General features: G+C 46.5%; 1 protein-coding gene across 2 annotated transcripts in view; it reads right to left on the bottom strand.

The window, feature by feature from the left end:
• Window positions 1–237: 237 nt before the first annotated feature.
• Window positions 238–22,573, bottom strand: part of CASP8 (caspase 8) — a 188,175-nt gene continuing 165,839 nt past the window's right edge. For both annotated transcript variants that reach the window (XM_078680213.1, XM_078680214.1), the window contains 2 exons: window positions 1,690–2,191; window positions 238–585 (listed from right to left, as the gene is read on the bottom strand). In XM_078680213.1, coding sequence (XP_078536339.1) covers window positions 450–585; window positions 1,690–2,191 — 638 coding nt within the window. In that variant the 3' untranslated portion in view covers window positions 238–449. The remainder of the gene's footprint in view (window positions 586–1,689; window positions 2,192–22,573) is intronic.

Genomic DNA, 22,573 nt, shown 5'->3' with positions numbered 1-22,573 from the left:
CTGACATGATCTGGAACCATAGTACAGTGAAATAGCATGCCTTCTACTAGGGTCCATGTGTAAACCTTAGAACACAGGATTACATTGCAGAGCAGAAAAATTGACCTTTTGTTTTGTCCTTCCATTACGGGTGAAATGAGTACCAGTAAACTGGTATTATTTACTTCTGTGCTTGGAAATATCATGATTTGAACACCGGCCTACATAAAAAAGAAGATATACTATTAAATAAGAATATTTGACGTTTTAAGGTAGTTTATCTGGTTTATTTATTAAAATCACTAAAACATTTGAGCAGTTCAACAACACTGAGAGCCAATAATAGGAGGCCACGTCAGGTTGTCTCTTGTCACCATGACTTCTTTTTGAAGAGAGAACACAATTTTGAATAGATGCTGATTCCAGCTCCCCCTGGGCCCATTGACACACTCATTTGCCCAGGGCTTGTGCTAGTTTATTGGAAAGATGAGTCTTTTCCTGAGTGTGAAACTCGGCTGCGGCATCTGCTTCCCCTGGTTCTTCTTGTCATACTTGCCGCTGACTTCCTGGTTGACTCTTGTCAGTATGGTGAGAATGTCATCCCCTCTGGGAAACCAAGAAAGAATTGAGAGACCCATTTAATCACGGCTTGCAATTTATGATACAATTTCTTATTTACCCTTGATCACAAAAAAACAAGTAGCTTATTTTAATATATATATTTTTTTAATTTTTGCCATTTCAGGCCTGGAATTCCAACTCAGGCATGTTGCCACATAAAAAAAGACCATGGAGGTAGTAGATAGTTTGGATGTAGGTGTGGGTTTAACAGGTCTTCTAGCTCAGCCTCATATGTTCAGTTGTTGTTTATGCCTGCTTTTTGCATCCTTGCGGCAGCCCTAGTGTGTTTGGCCTCTTCTGTAATATGGATTGCATTGGTGTGAAATATGCCTTTGTGCGATCCCGAGTGGTGTTCCTGTGTTTTCTAGGGGTGCATTGCACCATGCAAATGGGGGGACCAATTTACCTTTGTGCCCTCACCATATTATGGATGTGGGCGCAAGGGCAAAGAAACTTTTGGGTGGCACATGAATTGTGCACCTGAAAAGAGGTCCGGGCACCTGCATGAGAGGGGAATTCGAGGGTCTCAGGGACAACCAGGTATCCCCGTATAGGCTGATACACAGTGCACCAGGGTGTAGGGCAATCCATGCCTTTGTTCAAAAGGAGGCCAAGTCTTCTCACAGTGGAAGATGGAGCTGCAGTTTCAAACAGGACCTCCATCTTTCACTCAGATGCTCTCCCTTGCACAGGTACGATCTGACAGAGTTTGCACCGGCATTGGGGATAGCACAATTGGACATAATCAGGCGTACTATCCCGCTTTGTTCTGGATGCAAACCATTTAGGGCGCACCAGGGCACAGGTGGGACAGTGTCTCCAATCTGCTATTTGGTGCATCTGTCACTACCGGGCTATTCACTCCCAGGCTGAGGCTCTGGAAGGTTAGACTTTAGGGACCTCAAGAAAACCAACAGGTCAACAAGCTCGCTTTAGATCTGATGGGAGATCACTTTCCTCTACTGTGATTGTATTTACTACTACTCATAAATAATGCAAATGAACATAATTGAAATACTATAGCTTTAAATTAGCTTACAAAATCCCTGCTGGTAAGACCAAGCTGTAGGAAAGTCACAGCACGCGTACCTGCGGCAGCTCTTTTTCATATGCTGGCAGAGTGACTGAATGTACCAGGTTCCTTCAGTTGGGCTCCTGTAGGAAAGATAATCCTTCATGGTTGCCATGCCCACCAAGAAATCTGCCTCGTCTGGAATGCACTCGGTTGGCGTGTTCGCGTCGGTATCACACTGAGATGCTGGGCACGTGCTGTCCGCCTCCAGCACCACTCCACGATGATATGACTCACCTTGGCAAGCCTGGATGAAGAAGACCTTGGGTTTACCTGCCAGAGAGCGACAATTCTGAGCAGTGAAGCAGACAGTCAGTTCTCGAATGGCAACTTGCTGTCCATCAGTACCAAGGATGGTGCCTGTATCTCCATGGGAAAGGACGCAGCAGACAAAGCAGTCCCTCTGGTTGTGATCCATAGTTCCGTATGACTGCACCACCTTCTTTAGTTGCTCAGCAGTCAGGTCTTTAGACTCTTCGATCTTGAAATGAAGCAGCGAAAAGACTTTGGAAAGGGCAGCTAGAAAGTAAATAAAATAAAATAGAGATGGAGTGTCAGACTTATTTGTTCAACTAATGGCATCCTAACTTGTAGTCTATATCAAGAGTGAAAGCTCCTCACACAGTCCCGTGTGCATGCTCCTAGGCTTCCTAGGAGCATGGAAACAGGACTAATTTAAGGTTAGACATTGGAAAACAGTACAATTCCTACTTTATTTCTGATTGGTTGAACTAAATGCGCTCCATATGTGCATCCATTGAACAGGAGCAGACGATGTCTAGGGCGCCTGCCATGTGGGGATCATGTACAGGCTGACAGATAAACAGGGACCTTCGTGGGATTAGTAAATGTGCCCCACACCACATGATTAGTACATTGGACAAATACTAATTCAGTCATTTTTTTCAGTTTTTGTAAATGAGCCATCTAGAGTTTAGTGCTAGGTGCATGCATCAACATGGGGAGATATGACTTGATGATAAAAGTAGTGCATCTGTCAGGAAATATTAATCTGCGGTTACCCAAATCTGCTCAAATACCAAAGGGTAGATTTTCAAACATTTTGTGCTGGGTTTGTGTCACAAAAGTGCCACTAACCAGCTCAAAATATTTTCTTTATTAATTTACTTTCCACTGCAAAACGTTTTATGCGCTGTTAAAGTACCCTGAAAGTAACACAAAGCAGCACGAAACACTGCTTTGTGTCACGTAGCGCCATGGGGGCGTTACATGGGTGGTACATAGGAATTCCCAATGCAGACTCCCAAGCCTTTTAATGCAAAAACCTATCTACAAACAACTGCAGAGAGGGTTTAGCACCAAATGGTAACGCCATTTAAAAGGAGGCGTTAAAAGGAGAATCTTTCATTTTTCTGATCTTTTCCTACTTTGCATGCTTGCTGCACTGTGCAGCACACATACAAAGTGGGAAACGTGTTTGAACTTGTCTAGGCATAGTTTGTTCATGAAGGGTACACTTCAGGGCACAAGTCGGGGGAACACACTAGTACACAGCATCCACCCAATATTTTCACAGGGAGGATGCCTTCCACCCTGCCAAGCAGTTGAGCCCCACAGAAATATGCTGAACTTGTCCCTGTGTAATTTTCAGACACCGGGACACGTTCAGCAGCACCTGCATGTTGTCTGCTATCCATTCCCAGTAGCAAAGTGCAGGCTGGGAAGAGGGCTTTTTTCCTTCCACCTCCAGCTGGGCCAGAGATAAAGGCCAAAGTTAAGGGGCCATCATGCCTCCTTTAGATCAAGTATCCTGACTGGACACGGTCTGGAACCTCACACTTAAATGCAACGGAGGGGAAACAAAAGCACACAGCTCGTTATCACTTCTAAGAATGGCACGCTTTTGTATTTTTTCAGTCCCTGCATATAAGTACATGCACTGTAAGAATGCCAAATGTGTTTGTCTGTCCCAACATTTACACAAATAACAATTTATATAGCACTATTTTATTTCTTTTGTAGCACTACTCATGCGAATACAGGATGCCGGAGCACTTTACGGAACATACACATTGTACATTGACAAAGTATGTAAATCAATATACAGGCTGTGTTACGTAACACCATGAGGATTACAAGTTGCAGGAATTGCATGCTCTTCATAGATCACTGCGCTATATTAGAAAGATTACACTTTATGAACTGCAAGTAGCAAAGGGACGTCTGTGTTGAAAGTAGTAACCCACTTACCTATCTATATAAAATAAAAATCTGTAATCTGGATGTTACATGATGTGCTTTGCAGGAAACACATTAACCTTCTATACTACTTTGATTCATATCTCGAACAACACAAAACAAAGATCTCGCCAGCAGAGTTATCTTACCCTTATTACTATTCCCTGAGATTTACTGGGCACACAAAGCTCTCTGCAGCAGGTGCCTTAATCCTATAACATATTTAAAAATGCAGACATTGCAGCAAATTAAGCAGAAAAGATCTCCTACCATGTTTCTCATGGGTGCAATTTCTTTGTGTCAGGGTTTTAAAAAACATAAATGTATTAGTTGAGGCCAGATTTTGCGTCAGCGTTGCGCCACTTTTTTTGGCACAACTCCGACGCAAATCTGATTTGTTAAATCTCATAATGAACTTAAATGTACTCATGATATACCTGAAAAAGCTGGTGTGAGGTCTAAATATCTGATGTCACTCTTGTGATGTCACTTCCAGTGTGATTGCTACAATTGGTTCTGTCCGATGTAACAATTGCTTTGTGTCGCAAGAGAACTGATCACTATAGGCACTTCAAAGTTCAAAGATAATTTGATTATACTGATCAATCTGGGACACACAAAACAAAACACAATAAATAGGTTTAAGACTTTATATATCCATTCATTGCTGCATGGAATATAAGGCTGTTGGACAGCGATTGGAAAGGACAAAAAATAATGATAATAACAAAGTAACACAACATGTAATGTCACAGTGAAACATATATATTTACAACGTGTAACTATTACCAAAATTAAAGAACAAAATGGCAAAAAGACGTAATGAAGCTATCAGTCCAGTCGTTACATAAACGTTCCAGCTAGGCCCTGTGTTTTTACTCACAACGATTACAAGAGTGTAGTGGCTCCGTACGTGATATTAATGGGCGTCGACGTTTCGACCCTGAATACATGTGTTATTGGTAAAACATCATGTGGGTCTTCCTCAGGACTGTGTTGTGTCCTGCCAACAGCCAAAGTGGGTATAAAAATGGGCCCACGTTAGAAGATGTGTCATTGAGATAGTCGTGGAAAAGAGGGAGTCAGTTATTGGACTCACCGTGGTTGATAGAAGCAAATTGTTTAATTCTCCGGGTCAAGGAATCCTACAGGACAGCACTGCATGAGTTTGTGTCCTTGAAGGTGAGTAAATCATGACTTCTATCAACAAGATAGTCAGGGCTTCTTCACGAATAGAAGCAGACAAGGACCAAGAAGGTTCACCACCTCTTCTGATTCTTCAGTTGGGAGTGGGTCAGACAGTGACTTAGACAGGCCTGGGCCCAGTAACAATAGTCGCATACACAATCAAGGCACTGCCTAACAAAACATTGGGTCCTCTGTTTTAGGGGACAATCTATGGGGGACCCACAGAGTACGAGGTCAAGAACAGAACTGGGGCAGAACAAGAGGGTGAAACATGGGCCAAAGCATGCAGAAAGGGAACACAAGTTTGCGATCTTACCCACAGGAGAACTACGGGGAGATCCCCACCCAGAGACAGACCTACAGATGGTAGTAAGGGAACCAGGACACATCCAAATAATGACAGAACCTGTATCTTTACCAGAACTAGATGTCAGGTTAGACATAACACCACATGGACCAGCAGGTCCAATAATAAACATAGCCCTAAACACTTACCAAATCTGGAAGAAAAGCATTTTAGCAAAGGGGCTTTCTTTCATCCCCACATCCGCTCCAAACACATTTAACACCAGAATTGAGTTACAACAATTCTTCAGAAAAATACGGCTTAAATATTTCTTCAGGAATAATCCATTCCCGTATCACAAACGACAGCCACTAACTTAAGGCCCCCTCTACTTTCACACCAGCTGCCTATCTTGTCACACAAAAAATCTTCGCCTTTGAACAAATAGTTCTTAAAGAAGTAATGGATTTATTCAGGACCGGGAATACATCAAGTGCAATATCACAAAGGAAGAAAAAGAAAGTCTCACTGCACTGCATAACAACAGAGAGATTGTCATCAAAGCCACAGACAAGGCGGAAACTATAGTCATACAAAATAGCACCGACTAAATCACAGAAACAACTGGGAGCCCAGGATAGTTATCGAAGGGTCAACAAGGACTCCACTGAGGAGATTGCCAAATTGATCCACAAACTAACCCAGAAAGGCAGAGATGAAGGTTTCCTAAGCGAACTCGAATTCCAATACCTCAATAACACCAATCCACGTCTACCCACAATATTTACTCTCCCCAAAGTACATAAGGACCTCGAACATCTACCAGGGAGACCCATTGTTTCTGGATGTGGTTCCATTTTAGAACCACTCAACATGTACATAGACACATTTCTGAAACCATGGGTTGAGAAGACCAGGTCTTACCTAAGGGACACAATGGAAGTCATACAACTGGTCAAGAAGTATAAGTTACTTACCTTCGGTAACAATGTATTTGGTAGAGACGATTCCAGCCACATATTCCTTAACGTAGAATTATCCCCAGGCGTGAGACTGGATCCGGAAACTCTTTGCCCAGCATCCCTGCGCGCCATCACGCGACTCCTCCCTGATGTTGTCCGCGTACCTGACATCAGCGAGGTCACATAAGTCCCACCCCGGTGCGCCTACATCAGTGTTCTACTGAGAACTTTTCCGCGTCACAACGGGGAGCCATCAGACAAAACTGTGACAGTATGGAAACAGTATAGGAACAGCGTGCGAAAGAACAGAAACATAGAAAAGGAATGGTGAGGCACAACACCATAAGGGGCAGTGCCAGACACTGCAGCCCCTAAGGGCAGGGAAAAGAATAAGAACAGAGCACCGCCCTGATCAGCAACCCTGCCAGTACGGAAATAACCCCCCCCCCCCAGAGACAAAGAACATATGAAGAAATGTCCTGATAACATGTAGCCGCACATTCCTTAACGTAGAATAGATTCCCTAGCTATACCCAAGGGGGAGGAGGGTCTGCAAGAGGACCCCACCCGCCTGGACACAATAGAGAGTCCACATAGGACGAGGCCAACTGACAGGGACAGAAACCTGTCCCCCCAGGCAAGGGGAACCCCGCAGCCAGAAGACCCCCCAACCCCAGAGGGGATGCGGAAGACAAGAAGAGAGGTAGCCCGCCGTCAAGCAGCAGGAGAAACGAGGGCAGGGTTAAAGGAGGCCAAAGAGCCCCACACCCATACAAGGTATCATGAATCTCCACCAGGAGCCCAAGGCCCCAGCAATGAAGAGGGGCACCTAGGAAGAAGAGCAACCTAGAGACTCCAAGGAGAAGAGGTAGAGAGAAGGTAATCAACAAGACAGAACTTTGCCTTCAGCAATAAGGCAGGCATAGCAGACGGGAAGCCCGAGGCCGCCCAGGGGTAACCGCCCGACACCCCGCAGGGACAGACAGCACCCGAGGAGGCACAAGAAACTCGAGAAACTCCAGAACCACCGGCACCCCAGGAGGGAAGGGAGAACTGAAGACAGGCCCATTGAAAGATGGCCAACACACCCCAGCCGCAAGCAACAGACAAGGCAAGGACGACCATCCCGCCAAGAGCCAGAAGGCACAGAGACACAAGGAACAGCAGGTCGGCACCACAGGCACAGTTGCTGCGGACAACGCACGGAACGGTGCACCCAGGACAAGCCAGATGCCAGCCAAAGACAGAGGCCAGGAAGACCAAGAAGGCCCTGGACACCCCCCAAAGGAGAGGTCCACACACACGGCTCACGCACAAGAAGCGGAACCAGGCAGAGCTACGACAACAGACCGCCGACAGCAAGCCAGACCAGGCCAATAACGCAGCTACCCCGGAGCCCGGAGAAGGACAGCCCGGGGCACAGCGTGAGCCATTTCAAAACCCTCAGCAAGAGGAACGCACCAGCGACATACCGTGACGCCACGGAGAGCAGAGGCCCGAAGGTGACCCCACCTCCCCAGCACATGACAGAGCTATATAACAGCTACCAGAACCACACATAGGGCAAGTGATGTCCCGAGACTGGGAACCCTCTTAGGAAAAACTTTCAGCAGCAGAGGAAACAGAAAGGACCTGCGGAGAACCCACAGATAGCTTGCCACGCAGCCAAGAAAAACAACAGAAGGCCAATCTCAGGGCCAACATGGCTCAGCAAAAGCCAAAAAATCACAATCACAAAAAGGGCCAACTAGCAGCCAACAGCATCAGGGCCCTAACCAAGGAACCTGAATGCACAGTACCATACAGAACACACAGGGGGCAACCCGCCCCAATAGGGGAACACCTCACAGAATCCAGATCAACTCCCAAATCCCCGCCAAGAACCTCTGAACAGCCGAGTCTGCAGGGGCGTGGAACAAAAGAGCACCATCGAAAGGAAGGTCCACCAGCCGTTCACGAACTTTCTCTGGGAACACACTGTCCCTAAGCCAGGTATGCCGACGGAGTGCGACCAAAGAAGCCATGGCCCGACCAAGCACCTCTGAAATGTCCAGAGCGGAGCGAAGAATAAACGCCGCCAGCTCCCGGCCATCCAACACATGGTGCCGCAGATCAACGCAGGCACCCTCCTGAGAAGCGGCAGACATAAGGGAGAAGTGGCCCTAGCCAAAACACACAGAGTGTTAAGGGCCCTCAGAGTCGCACTGGTGGAGGCGAACATATTGTGCCCCCAGGAGTGAAGCCAATGGGCCTCCCGCGATGGGAGACAACAGCCGTGGCAAAGAGGGGAAGGCATTCTGCAAAAGAGAGCCGCTGGTAGAAGAATGAAGAGAAAGACACACAGGATCACGCGGTGCCGGTTGGTGGCGGTGCAGAAGGTGTGGGGCACCGGGTCCCCCGTGGCGAGGCGGCCCCATGCCCCCAAAAGAGAAGAATGGAGCGAACCCTCGAAGGGGAGCAGCAGCTCCCTACCACCAGAACCCTGATGGAGGACCTCCAGAAAATGATCCGCCGGGAAATGTGCAGCCGGATCACCCATGCGCTAAATCCCCACAGCCGTTGAAACAGCGTGCGCAAAGGCAGCACCCGCCTCCGTAGGGCCCCATGGAGGAGAAAGCAACAGTATGCGACTGCTGCAAGCTAAGGCCGCCGTCCCCCAAGCCAACCAGAGGAAGGAAAGGCCAGGACTGGGAAGGAGGTAGAGGGATCGAGGAGTGAGGGACCTGCGGTGCCTCCGGCAAAGACCGCGGCCATGGTGACAGCGAGGAGCCATCCTTAGACGACATCTGGGGGGAAAGCCACGACGCGGCAGCCCGCCTCTGGAGAGAAAGAAACCAGCAAGCGCCGAACCTCAGGAGAAGAGGAGGCGTCCGAAGACGAGTCAATTATCCGACGTCGGCCTGGCCGTGTAGAGTCCGCAATCTGAGGCAGGCCATCATCATCTGACACCAAAGGAGACGCCGGGACAACCTCCACCACAGCGCATGGCGCAGGAGACCGGGGCTGGGCCGGAGCCGGGGCAACGAAGGAGCGGCACTGGAAAGGCGCCGATCCGACCTCCGACGAGGCAGCCGCATGCATGGAGGGACGAGAGGGACATGGAGAAGGATGAGGGGTCTCCCCGCAGCCTTGGCCCGTGACGGGGCGAGGAGGGCCATCCACCAGCCCCTGTGATGCCACCAGGACCAGCAGCCGCCGGCACCTAAGCGGCGCCACCCTAGCCTTGGATGAGGCCACCGCCTGTGCCGAGTGCTGAGAGGGACTCGGGAGTGCGACCTGAGCCCCGGCAACCTCCCACAACACCACATGGACTCCCGCAGGAGTTTGCGACGAAGCAGAGGCGCTGTGGTCCGAAGGAGGGACCCTCGAAGGGCCACACCCCAACGGTACCATATCCTCCGAACCTGGATCCGAGCCAGTCAGCGCCGGGCCCGCAGCCACCGGTGACGCAACGGAGGGTCCGTACAAGGCAAGGGATCTGCAAACGTCCCACGAGGGGAAGGAGGAGGAGGAGGAGCCAGCGAGGCCTGCGAAGTCCCTGCATATGATTCCATCTGGGCTCTAGACGCCCCCACACTGGGAAACAACAGATAGGGGGACGACACGCGGGGCCGCACCACTCGCGGAGAGCCCACGCCCCCAACTGGCCGGGAATCAGCCCTCGGGGACAAACTGCGACACTTACCAACAGGTGAGCGACGCTCTTGTGGCCTGGGGGGAAGGCCAATGTGGAAGACAGAAACAACTATTCATGAAACCCTCCGCAGGGGCGGGACGTGGTGACGACACCAACCGCGACATGCGGGCTGAAAGAAGTTTCATCCGGCGCTCCCGCCGGGACTTCGGTTTCATCTGCTGGCATGCCTCACAATCAGTGGAGTCGTGGTGTTCCCCCAAATACCACACGCAGTTGGGGTGAGGGTCCATCGCCGACATCTGGCTTGCACAAGACAAGCACGTCTTAAAGCCCAATGGCAATCGCACACTGTTCCCACACACTCGCAACAAGCGAAGAGAAAGGCCCAAAACAGGCCAAGAGCACGTACCGGATCCGCGTTGCACGTGGAAAAGGAAAAAACTGATGTAGGTGCGCCAGGGTGGGACCTATGTGACCTCGCTGACATCACATACGTGCACAATGTCAGGTCGGAGTCGCGTGATGCTGTACCCCCGGCGTGCAGGGATTCTGGGCACAATAAATTACGGATCCAGTCTCACGTCTGGGGATAATTCTACTTTAAGGAATCTGCAGCTAGTAGTCTCTATCAGATCCAACAATTCGACAAAAAAAACAATTTTTAGCAACATTAGACGTTGCTTCACTGTACACAAGTATACCGTAGGACCAGGCCCTTGAAGTAGTCCGCGAGTTTCTCAACAAAAGAGAACAGACATGCTGGGTTCCCACAGAATTCATAGTCGACTTATTAGAGATAGCTATGAATAAAACTATTTTATTTTTCAAAAATAATTATTTTTCCAACAGAAGGCAGTAGCCATGGGAGCTAGCTTTGCACCTAACTTAGCGAGTTTGTTTATGGATAAGTATGTAGATGAACACATTTACAATCTGGCCAACCCATTTTTGGACATCTCAATGTGGAAACGCTACATTGACAATGTGTTATTGATTTGGACTGGTGAAGGTTTAAGTCTATTAGACTTTTCATTCTGGTTAATGGCAGGTTACCTGATATAAAATTGACCATGTCATCAGTGTCATATGACAGAGAGACCATACACTTTTTTGACCTCTCACTCAAAATAGACTAGGACAAGATATTCACTACTCTGTTTAGAAAACCCACGGAAAGAAATACACTCCTTCTATACAATTCGTACCACCCAAGAAATCTACGTGACAATTTGCTGTATGGTCAATTTCTTAGGCTGAGAAGAAATTGTACACATAGATCAGATTTCTTGAACGAAACTGATGTATTATTGACTAAATAGCGAGACAGGGGTTATCCGAAGGGACTCCTCATAAAGGCCAGAAAAAGAGCATGGTATTGCCCTTGAGAAACCCTGATAGAAGTCAAACAAAGAAACATTGCGACAGAAAGAATAGTTTGCTTCACTAACTTTAATCCAAGAAGCAATGATATCAAGAAGGTCATTAACAAGTTTGGGAACCTAGTAGGGTCCCGATATCAACATGCCTGAAAAACTGTTGGTTGCCTTTTTAGGAAGGCAAAAACGTCAGATTCTGTAGTGAGTGCATTTCTGGACAGTACACTTACACCAGACCTCCGATCCCAATTGAATTGACCACCACTGGTAAGTCACTTCAAATGTGGTCGTTGAAAAGCTTGTGACCTCACAGTGGAAAGAAAGGAATTCAGGTATAAAGAACGCACTTACACTTTGAGACACCACACTAGGTGCAACTCAACAGGAGTGATATATGTGATTGCATGCCCGTGTGACATGAAACCACACAAAAAGTCAAAGCAAGGATCCTACAGCACTGTAGCAGGATTCATTGCAAGACACTGGGTGCCCCCTTGGGAGATCACTTCCAGTCTAAAGGCCATAATGCTAAGGACATTAAATGGGGGATTCTGGAGAAAATCAAACAGAGTCCTAGAGGAGGGGACTTACAAACCAGACTTAACACAAGCAAGTGCAGATGGATACATACCTTAGACACAGTTGCAAATGATCTGAATGATTCTGAAGAGATCAATAGACAGATAACACTTCTGGGTCTCTGATCACAAGCTACCAATTGTCAGGGCGCCTCACCACCCATTCTAACCTTCCAGACCAACCCAAGTGTTATTTCAACAATAACTATGTCTATGCTGGCACTCTTGTCTTACTTAGTTAATATATTCCGAATATATTCTGAAAGGATGTCACTCAATTGTATGTTCTGTGTTAAGATGTCACTGCATCAATCCGGAACAAATACTACAATGTATTTAAACATTGAGAATTGTTAGACAGGATTTCACTGACTTTACAAATGTTTTTAGGACTCCGAATAGCATTCTCAATGCAATCTAGCCATGTTTGTCGAATCACAAACAACACATTCATGTCACAACTGTATGTTCTGAGTTAGGATGTCACCTTATCTACTTCCATATTCACAAATGCAATAATGTGTTTATCAATCTGCAGACAGGATGCCATGGATGTCACACATGTTGTTAGGACACCCACTCACATTGTCACAGCAATGTAGCCATGTCTGTTTAATCAGAAGCAAAAAGAACAATATTGTAACACATGCCTGCAGGACTCAATAGATTGAGTGGTTCACATGTGATGTTACTCTTTTAACAATGGAGGTTATGAGATTGCACCATGTCTCCACTTGAGTAGGGCCGGACTGGGAAAGAAAAACGGCCCTGGCGAACTGCTCGGCCAATATTGCCGACCCCCGGTAACAAAAACGCCCCCCAGGGGCCCAATACCGGCAACCAACTTGGTGGCCCACCGGGGAAACGCCCAGGTCCTGCTACGGCCAGTCCAGCCCTGCACTTGAGGAATTCCCATTTTACATTTTACATCCAGGAAATCAGGCATATAACAGCGTACACAAAATGAGCTTAGAGATTTATTGAATCATTTAAGCCACTTCCTACAGGCACTCAATCCTATAAGGAGGGTGGTTCAGGGTCTAGCTGCCTCAACCTGGCCACATTCAATCCTTCTACAATTTGATGTACAGAAAACTATGTTACAGTTCTTGCACGGGTGTGATACACCACACGCTCACTTTCACTGTGCCACACTCCATCATGGCAATTAAATTATGCAATAGGTTGTGGTTTACCCCTCGTAACCACATGCCTACATTCACCGACACCACATTGTTCCATACATGACGTACTCGGTACCTTAGCAGTAACGCCATGAAACGTGATGAGTCACGCATTCCTGGCATTCTGACGCAGCGGCCCTTGCTCAGCATAATAAGCAGGCGGCTGTCGGCGCGCTGTCTGCAATCGCAAAGCCGACAAGGTGAGCCAAACATAGAACCACTCCGATTCCCCACCAATTCCACCAACATGAGTTGGTTTGGAATCATCTAATTTAGGTCCTATTTTACAAATTTTTCAGGTCACTCTGTAATAAGAACCAGGACTGAACTGCAATTAACAAGGAAAGTTTCTTCCAAGGTCGCCTGTAATTCTAGCAATGATCCATTAATCTTAAACAGTATCCCTGTTCACACATTATTTTACAACAGAGAACCTTTCAACTTGAAAACGGTCAACCAAGCAATCACCATAAAGAATAGTGTTACCCTTCCTGAACACGTCAGGGTGAGTTCTACCACTATGAGTCGAATTAGTTGAGAAGCTGGACATGAACCTGAAGCAATTCGTCCAGTCCTAATACTCCTGATTTACTCACCTTTCACGACACACACTCATGCAGCGCTGTCCTGTAGGATTCCTTGACCAAGAAGAATTAAACAATTTGCTTCTATCAACCACGGGGAGTCCAATTACTGACTCCCCCTTTTCCACAACTATCCCAATGACACACCTTCTAACATGGGCCTATTTTTGTACTCACTTAGGCTGTTGGCAGGACACAACACAGTCCTGAGGAAGACCCGCATGATGTTTTACCAATAACACATACACCCAGAGTCAAAACTTTGACGCCCATTAATACCTCATCGGGAGCCAAGACACCCTTGTAATCGTTGTGAATAGAAACACAGGGGCTAGCTGAAACGTTTATGTAACAACTGGACGGATAGTTTCATTAACGTTTTTTTGCCATTTTGTTCTTTAATTTTGGTAATAGTTACATGTTGTTTATATATATATGTTGCACTGCCACATTACATGTTGTGTTACATTGTTATTATTATTATTTTGTGTCCTTTACGATCGCTGTACAACAGCCTTATATTCCATGCAGTAATCAAAGGATGTTTAAAGTCTTAAACCTATTTATTGTGTTTGTGTTTGGTGTGTCCTAGATTGATCAGTATAATCAAATTATCTTTTAACTTTGAAGTGCCTATAGTGATCAGTTCTCTTGCGACACATAGCAATTGTTACACCCGTCAGAACCTATTGTAGCAAACTCAATCTTACCCAAGCTCTGAGGGACACTGGGTTGCCCGAGTTCACTGACGGTAATGGCACATGTGATGTCACGTGTCATGATGTCATGCACTGTGATGGCACGTACCATGATGTCCCTTGCATATTGCCTAACGGTTAGTCCCCCACTACCTTTTATAGGACTTGTGCCCTGGTACACTTCCTGTACAAAACCTATGCTAAACTCAGGCACACAACCTAGCGCTAAGGTGTGTGCCTGACACACGGCAACTGAAGTCAGTGCCGGTGCAAGGGAAAGGTGAGGAGAGAGTCATATCTCTGTAAATATGGTGCCCTCCTACTCCCTCCCTGTCACGCAATGCAGCGCAGCCTCTTTGGAAGCTGCGCTGCGTGTCATGCATTTTTTGAAAATTTGCCCCCAAAGGTTTACATGACAATTCCCCCCAGGATTGTGGCAGAAGCAGACAAGTTCAATTTTTGAGAAACCCTGAGTAAACTCGTGAGACTGGCGAGAGGGATACATAAAAGTTGTCTACATTGGAAGTTCTGAATTGATGTAGCAATTTGCTGTCGTCGTGTACCCCATTTGACTTAATCTAGTCTTTAAATGATGTTAAATGTTTTTTCCTATTTGATATAGACTACATTAAACCCATCTTTCTTGTTACATTTTGTAAATGCATTAGTTTCTTAAACATAATGTTTTTGCGAAAAATCAACAAGTATGTAAGAGGAGTAGTGTATTCATAAGAAAATGATTCACTTAATATGAGATCATAAAGAACAAAGATCCGGATTTTAAAATGCGCAGGTCGGAATTTCAGAATGGAATTCTGCTCCACACAATGATACGGCATCTGGTGCTCCAGCCCCTGGTGTATCAGGTGCAGAAACACTGGACTTGATTTTGGCTGCAGGGCAGCACAGGCCCGTTTTCCACGCCTCCAATGACCCACAGTAAAGGATAACCCCTGTCAGGTGACATCTTTACATTCCATCCACTGCCCTCCTCTGCACATGACTCCTGCACGCATTTACTACCATTGGGAACACCATTCGATAATTCCGGGTCGGCACAGTTATTCCCCATTGCAAGGGATTTAAATCATAAAAGCAGGAATTCCATGAGTAGATTCCGGCAGGTAACTGTAATACCAACTGCTGGGAATCTCCGTATAAGATTCCACAATACTCCTAATCGGGGTTTAAGTGTAATCTTCTTGGCTCACAATATAGAATTGTTTATTTTCTGACAACCCGGCGGTTCAGTTTTTGAACAACAAGGCTTGAGACCTAAAATCTCTCATGGCGCCTCAACTTTGCAATCCTGCTGCCAGTATGTTCTGTCAGGCCTGTCTTAAGTGTAATCTGCCCAACTATCTTGAATCCCTAGACCACTGGGGTCTTCCATAATAGCTGCTGGACTGGGCTCCACCAGTCCATTTGAAAAAACGTCTAATGCAACAAAATCAATCACTATTAACAAGTGTGCAAAATATTAATTTCAAGGTCCCCACCCCATCCTCCAGATGTTTACACAGTTTAATTCTTAGAGACCAAGCATTCCAGAGCAGAGCTTCCAGCACTTGGATCGACTTACCACCCAATGGGAGCCTTTCTTACTGAGGGTTCATTATCAATCCACGAGATGTGTCTATTGGAATGTATAATTTTTAGTTCTCGGGTGCAGCCAGCTTTCTCCATGTTCTTGTGTTACTTTGCCCAGGAGCATTTCAATCTCGCATTGTTCTCAATGGATAAGTAGTGTCCTTTCATTGCCTACCAAAGGAAACTCTTTTTTCTTTTACTTGGAGCACCCCATGGGATTGCTTGTATTTTTTGTACCTCTCACTCTGAAACCCCTTCCACCCAGAACCCTGTCTTTTAGCCACCCCGCCTTCTAATCTTCCCGTCCCTATATCATTTGTTTTTAAACTTGATCTCTGTTATTTCCTTTCACCAAGCATGCTCTGTTTTGGCTGTTCCAATAGCATGCTGGGTCAAACCCTCTTCTGGTAAGTGAATTTTAATATGTAAAACTGTTCTTTTAGCCAGTAGCGTAGCCAGGATGCTGTGCGCTCTGGTGCAAGCAAAGTGTAGTAAGTTTACAAGAGTCATCTGAGATGTAAATTGTCTTGTTTATTATCATTAAATCATCCGGGTGGAAAAGTGTGGCTCTCCCTCTGGCTGGTCAGTAATCAACTGCCAGAGAATAGAATCGTCAGCTAATAGGGAATGTAGAATGCACTAGGCACAGTGCTCTACAATCCAAAGCTGACATATGAGATTACAACATATCCTCATTCTTTATTTAAACAAAGTAACAAAGAAGATAGGAATGGATAACATCAAAAAAATAGAATGACATTCATAAATAAGTGCATAGGGAAAAGTGGGAATTTCAGAAGTCTAAACTCTAACAAAGGGAAAGGGTAGGTGGTACATGTTAATTGACCTATTTACACAAATAAGTATATTATAAAGTAACAAGTTCATTTATTTACATATGTAATCTTTCAAGTAACCAGGAGGAAAACGATTTCTGTAAAGTCTTACCTCCCGAGAAGATTGACTCAAGGAAGGTTGACTCACAGCAAGGAAATCTACAGAAACAGAGGCAGGAACAGGGGCATCACCTGAACTTGTTACTTTATAATATACTTATTTGTGTAAATAGGTCAATGAACATGTACCACCTACCCTTTCCCTTTGTTAGAGTTTAGACTTCTGAAATTCCCACTTTTCCCTATGCACTTATTTATGAATGTCATTCTATTTTTTTGATGTTATCCATTCCTATCTTCTTTGTTACTTTGTTTAAATAACGAATGAGGATATGTTGTAATCTCATATGTCAGCTTTGGATTGTAGAGCACTGTGCCTAGTGCATTCTACATTCCCTATTAGCTGACGATTCTATTCTCTGGCAGTTGATTACTGACCAGCCAGAGGGAGAGCCACACTTTTCCACCCGGATGATTTAATGATAATAAACAAGACAATTTACATCTCAGATGACTCTTGTAAACTTACTACATTTTTGGGGACGAGGATGGAATGCGCAATCCATTGTGCTTTGCACGCGTGGGTTCGCATCCCATCCTCGTCGCCAAAAATGCAGTTAGTTTACAAGAGTCATCTGAGATGTAAATTGTCTTGTTTATTATCATTAAATCATCCGGGTGGAAAAGTGTGGCTCTCCCTCTGGCTGGTCAGTAATCAACTGCCAGAGAATAGAATCGTCAGCTAATAGGGAATGTAGAATGCACTAGGCACAGTGCTCTACAATCCAAAACTGATATATGAGATTACAACACAAAGTATCTGGGTCCCTTCACTAAGATGACATCTCAACACTCCTTGACCTCACTCAACTGAGTCTGCTTTTACCATATCAAAAGTTTCAACCATTCTCATACACACTCTGTGTTTCTACTCCCTGCACTGTAATCCAGAAAGTCAAAGTCATAACACATAAAAAGCATTATTTAAGCCAGTAGTTTTAGCCCTTGTAAAGTGCTTGCACACAGAGACATAACATGCAGGGACTTTCGTACTCACACAGCTGCCCTCACATAGGCACATCTCTTAATCTGCACTCACCAGGACATATGCCTCACTCTGCACTCACATAGATACAACTGTCAACGAGTAGATCACTTACTCTACACTTACAAAAGAGATTTATAATCCTGCATTCACAGAGGCACATCCCTCACAATGGACTCGCAAATCCTGGTGGCTATCCTACACTTACACAAGCACACTGCTCACGTACAGGTACAACACTCACTGGGTAGAAGCAAAGTTTCGACAGATGGTGGCATCGGAGACACAGGTGTATCGTGCATCGGTCCCCTAGTGTAAATCAAAGCTCTTGAAGTAAGCTACATTGAAGCCTGAATATCCCCTGGAGTCTATGTGACTCTCTTCTTAGTGGACTTTTGTGGGGAAGAGTCTTGGCATAAATAAAGCCCCACTTGTCTTCTAAAAAACACAAAGTTGTGCTTTTCTTTGTAGTGCAAGATTATAGTAAAACAAGCAAAGACAGAAATAAAGAAAAACAGAAGAAATGTGAGTGGCACGTGCTTCAATAAACAAAAATAAAAAGTAAATATTCACACTGATCTGACTGACATCCTAAAAAACAACTGTTGTCTGGTAGACAGAGCCAAACATTGGCAAACAAGCCAAGAAAAGAAAGAAGGAGAAACTGGGTGGGAGAAGAAAGATAGAGAAGAGAGTGCGAGCAAGAAATCGTAAGATGCAAGAAGGAAGGTGGGAAGAAAACGCTGTGAATGGTCCACATCTGCAAATGTTGGGGTTCACTATAGCAAGCAGTCAGTTACTGCTGCGGTGCATTTTTATTTTGGACAGGTTGCACTGTCATTTACTGTCCTTCCTGGTACAACTCTTTCCCCAGCACAGGGCCTAGAGGTACATAGTGGAAATGACATTTGGTTGGAAACCTGATGCCTGGCCGCTCACGACACGTTAAACAAGCATTGGCATAGCCAAAAGGTTTCGCCTTTGGGACCTTATAAGTGTTTAGGCATGCAACAGTTAATGTTGTTGCACCAAGGAAACCTAAACACTTATAAGGTCCCAAAGGCGAGACCTTTTGGCTAAAAAAACCGAATAATGTGTGTTTGCACCGTCACATGAAAACAGTGTTCTGCCTATGGGTGTGTCACGTGCCAGTGAGCTGGGGCTGTACTCCGGAGGTGACTGCCCTTTTACAAGTGACCATCAATGGACACTGACAAGCCCACCCATTGGACTCAATTTGCTGTTGCGGAAATCCATCATAACGGTGGAATGTTCATATTACCAAATGGTTGGATGCCACGTCATGCCAACTGTACCCACCCAGAAATGTGGATGACTCCACGTCCGTGGCATTCAGAGTTTGTGAAGTATGTTTGTATAGCCGGCAAATTTTGCAGGCACCCAGCAGTGGCCCTGGATGCCCCAGGGATGAGGATTTCAAGTTTTAGTTTATCCCTTGGGGAAAAATAGTTTTTAAACCATCACCCTGCAGTGGACCTTGAGGCCACCAGATACAGCTTCGGCAGTCAGAACAACTTCCCTGGGTAATCAGTCAATAAAATGAGGCTACGATGCTCAGGAGACGTCCCTAGCCTGTGTATGCCCTGCTCATCCTCGGAGGCAGAACTAAATCAAGTGCACGCCCGTGTCATCCCCTCAGAGGAGGAGTAAGTGCGCGCCTGTCTCTCCCTCTCAGAGAGGAGTAGGTGCACGTCTGCCTCACCCCCACAGAGAGGAGTAAGGGTAAGTGCACATCCGCCTCACCCCCTCAAAGAGGAGTAAGTGCATGTCCGTCTCATTCGTCAGACAGTAGTAAGTGCAACCTGCTGCTGCGCGTCGGTCTCATCCTCTCAGACCGGAGTAAATACAGTCTACACATGCCCGTCTCACTCGTCAGACAGGTTTAAGTTCTGCCTGTGCATGCCCTTTTGTTGCCCTCAGACAGCAGTAAGTGCGGCCCGCTGCTGGGCGCCCGTCTCGTCCTCTCAGACAGGAGTAAGTGCAGGCTGCTGCTGTTTGAACTCTCGCTCCGTACCCCACAAGCGGGTCGGGGTGAAAGGGCACGGAGGCGCTGCTGCGGTCGCACACGCATGCCACTTAGTATGTGCTTATATTTAGACGACCAGCGCCTGCAGACGTACGGTGACAGCACAGTGATGGACACCCCGTGGAGATTGCAATTAAAAGGAGTCTCAGCCCTCTTAGCTTTCGTTACTCTTCGCTGTGCCCATTAACCGCTCCCAGGATGGGTCTGGCTTGGGGTTTCCAATGGCATTGCTGTCTTATTGACGTGCCGGTCCAGATGCACAGCTGTCTGAACATTCATCCTTCCCTCCTCGAGGCGCTGTGCATCCCAGGGGCCACACACACTGTGTGAATTGTAGGAGGTTGGACAGTTTCTCCACTGCGGAACCTGTGGAACGGACGGCGGGAGGGGGCGGGAGAGGACACGGACGGCGGGAGGGGGCGGGAGAGGACATGGACGGCGGGAGGGGGCGGGAGAGGACACGGACGGCGGGAGGGGGCGGGAGAGGACACGGATGGCGGGAGGGGGCGGGAGTGGACACGGACGGCGGGAGGGGGCGGGAGTGGACACGGACGGCGGGAGGGGGCAGGAGTGGACACGGACGGCGGGAGGGGGCGGGAGAGGACACGGACGGCGGGAAACGTGCACAGGACAGCGAGGGGGGGGCGGAAAGGCACACGGAGGGGGCGGGAATGGACAGACTTTCAGTGAAAGGGGAGGGAACGGGAAAAAACGTAACTCCGCCCTGGGAAAAAATCTCGGGAACGCCCCCGAATCTGGTCCGGCCTTGACGGACAGATCTCTGTTCCAATGGCTAGCCTCCATTTATGGAGCTAGCCAATGGGACAGGGGGGCGTATTCCATTTTCCTTACTGGAAATCAAGAGATTTCTCTGGAGGCGGAGCTAAGAGCTCCGCCCTCCAGCGAAACCTAAAAAGGGATAGGTTAGGGACCTTGCATAAGCAGTTTCAGACCCATGATATTTCACAAAGGGGGTAATTAAAATCCCAGCATGGCCATAACTGCTTTGTTGTACTTGCTATCAAATGTCACTCAAAGTGTCACACCTAATATATTGAAATGTCACAAATAGATAAACTGAAAACTATGAGAGCTTCTCGTAACCCACCCTGTGACTCCTCTATCCCACCAACCAATGAGTTGCGACCCCGAGTTCCTAGTCACATGAGGGGGCCCCACTGGGTGGTAGTCAAAATACACAAGAGGCCCAGGGTACTTTTTTCTTTGAACATGACACACAGAATCTCTTCATCTTAGTAGATGAGGTGAAGCGATTTTACACGTGTCATGTTTGAAGAAATAAGTAATGCCCTTTTTGCATTTTGAAAACTGCTGGATGGATGCCCCTGGCATCCACTTAGGGGCTGGTCATCGGTCAAAATGCAAAAAGGGAATTTCTTTCTTTACACATGCCATGTGGTATCGCTTCGATTTCTGTCCTAAATTGAAGTGATTCCACGTGCCATGTTTAAAGAAAGAAATAGCTTTTTTTTGTATTACTAGCACTGCTCGGTTTGATAATATTTGTGTAGCTTCCATCGAGGGGTCCTCAAAGTGCAAAAAGAGTATTTCTCGTTTAGTGCTGTAGTCTTCAAGAAGCTGCATTCCTAGGAAGGGTCTTGCTGAGGCCTTGTAGGTGAAAAGAGAATGTTACAGAATTAATTACTTTCTTGGTTTGTTCCAAGCCAGTTGAATTTTACTTCAAGACATGCTGCCTGTGTACTTGCATTTCTCATTTTGGTGTCTAACAGTATCTTTGCTGAAGTTTTGGTGGTGACTATAGTTCTTCTAAGTGAAATGTGCCATATTTGTTAATGCTCCAACATAATTTTAGAGTGTAGCACATGGGCAGGGATCAGGAGGGCAATGTATAAATGCTGGTGAATGTTATTTGCTGAAAGTTGTGGTCAATGGACTTTCCTGTTTGTTTCCCCCCATGAGGCTAAAAATGTTTTCTCACTGCCATGTGGTGAAGACCAAATTATAGCAAACTATTGGGGTTTATATAGTCAAGTTTTCGGATAGTAAAGACGTATTACCCTGCAAGACCCATGCAATGTGCAGTCGGGGTTATAAATAAATTCAGGCTTACGTTTTTTCACTATCCTTGAGTAAAATGAAATGAAATGAAATGATTCGTACTTGTAAAGCGCACTCATACTCATGAGTGTCTTGGCGCTATACGCATACCGCTGTGGAACCCTTCCTGGCTTTTCCCTGTGAAATGCCCACTCCTGGGCACCCCCATGGTGAAGCCAGGCATCCCAGCGCTGTTGGGGCCGCTGTGTAGATTAAGCAAGCTATTGCCCAGAGTCGCAGCGTGAGACCCATGGTTAGAATAGGCACCGAGACGAGAATTATCAGGTCCGAGGAAATTGAGCCCGAGACCCGCCGAGGCGGGAATTGAACCCTGGTCCCGGGCCAGACCTCTGCATCACGGTCTGCCGCTCTAACCAGTGAACCTGCATCATGTGAGTGGTGGCAGGCCAGAGTAACTTTTATTAATTAGACCATGTCCTAAGCGGTGCTAAATAGCCAGACAGATGGCTCAGTGAGCTACACCACTTTTGTGACTCTCGAGATTGAGCCCTACCAAAATCAGCAACCTTTCAAACTTCAGAGGTCTATGAA

The sequence above is a fragment of the Lissotriton helveticus genome, chromosome 3_1 (assembly GCF_964261635.1).
Source record: "Lissotriton helveticus chromosome 3_1, aLisHel1.1, whole genome shotgun sequence".
NCBI classification, from domain to species: domain Eukaryota; kingdom Metazoa; phylum Chordata; class Amphibia; order Caudata; family Salamandridae; genus Lissotriton; species Lissotriton helveticus.
The sequence above is the reverse complement of the archived record's forward strand: the minus strand, read 5'-3'. Positions and strand labels throughout refer to the sequence as shown.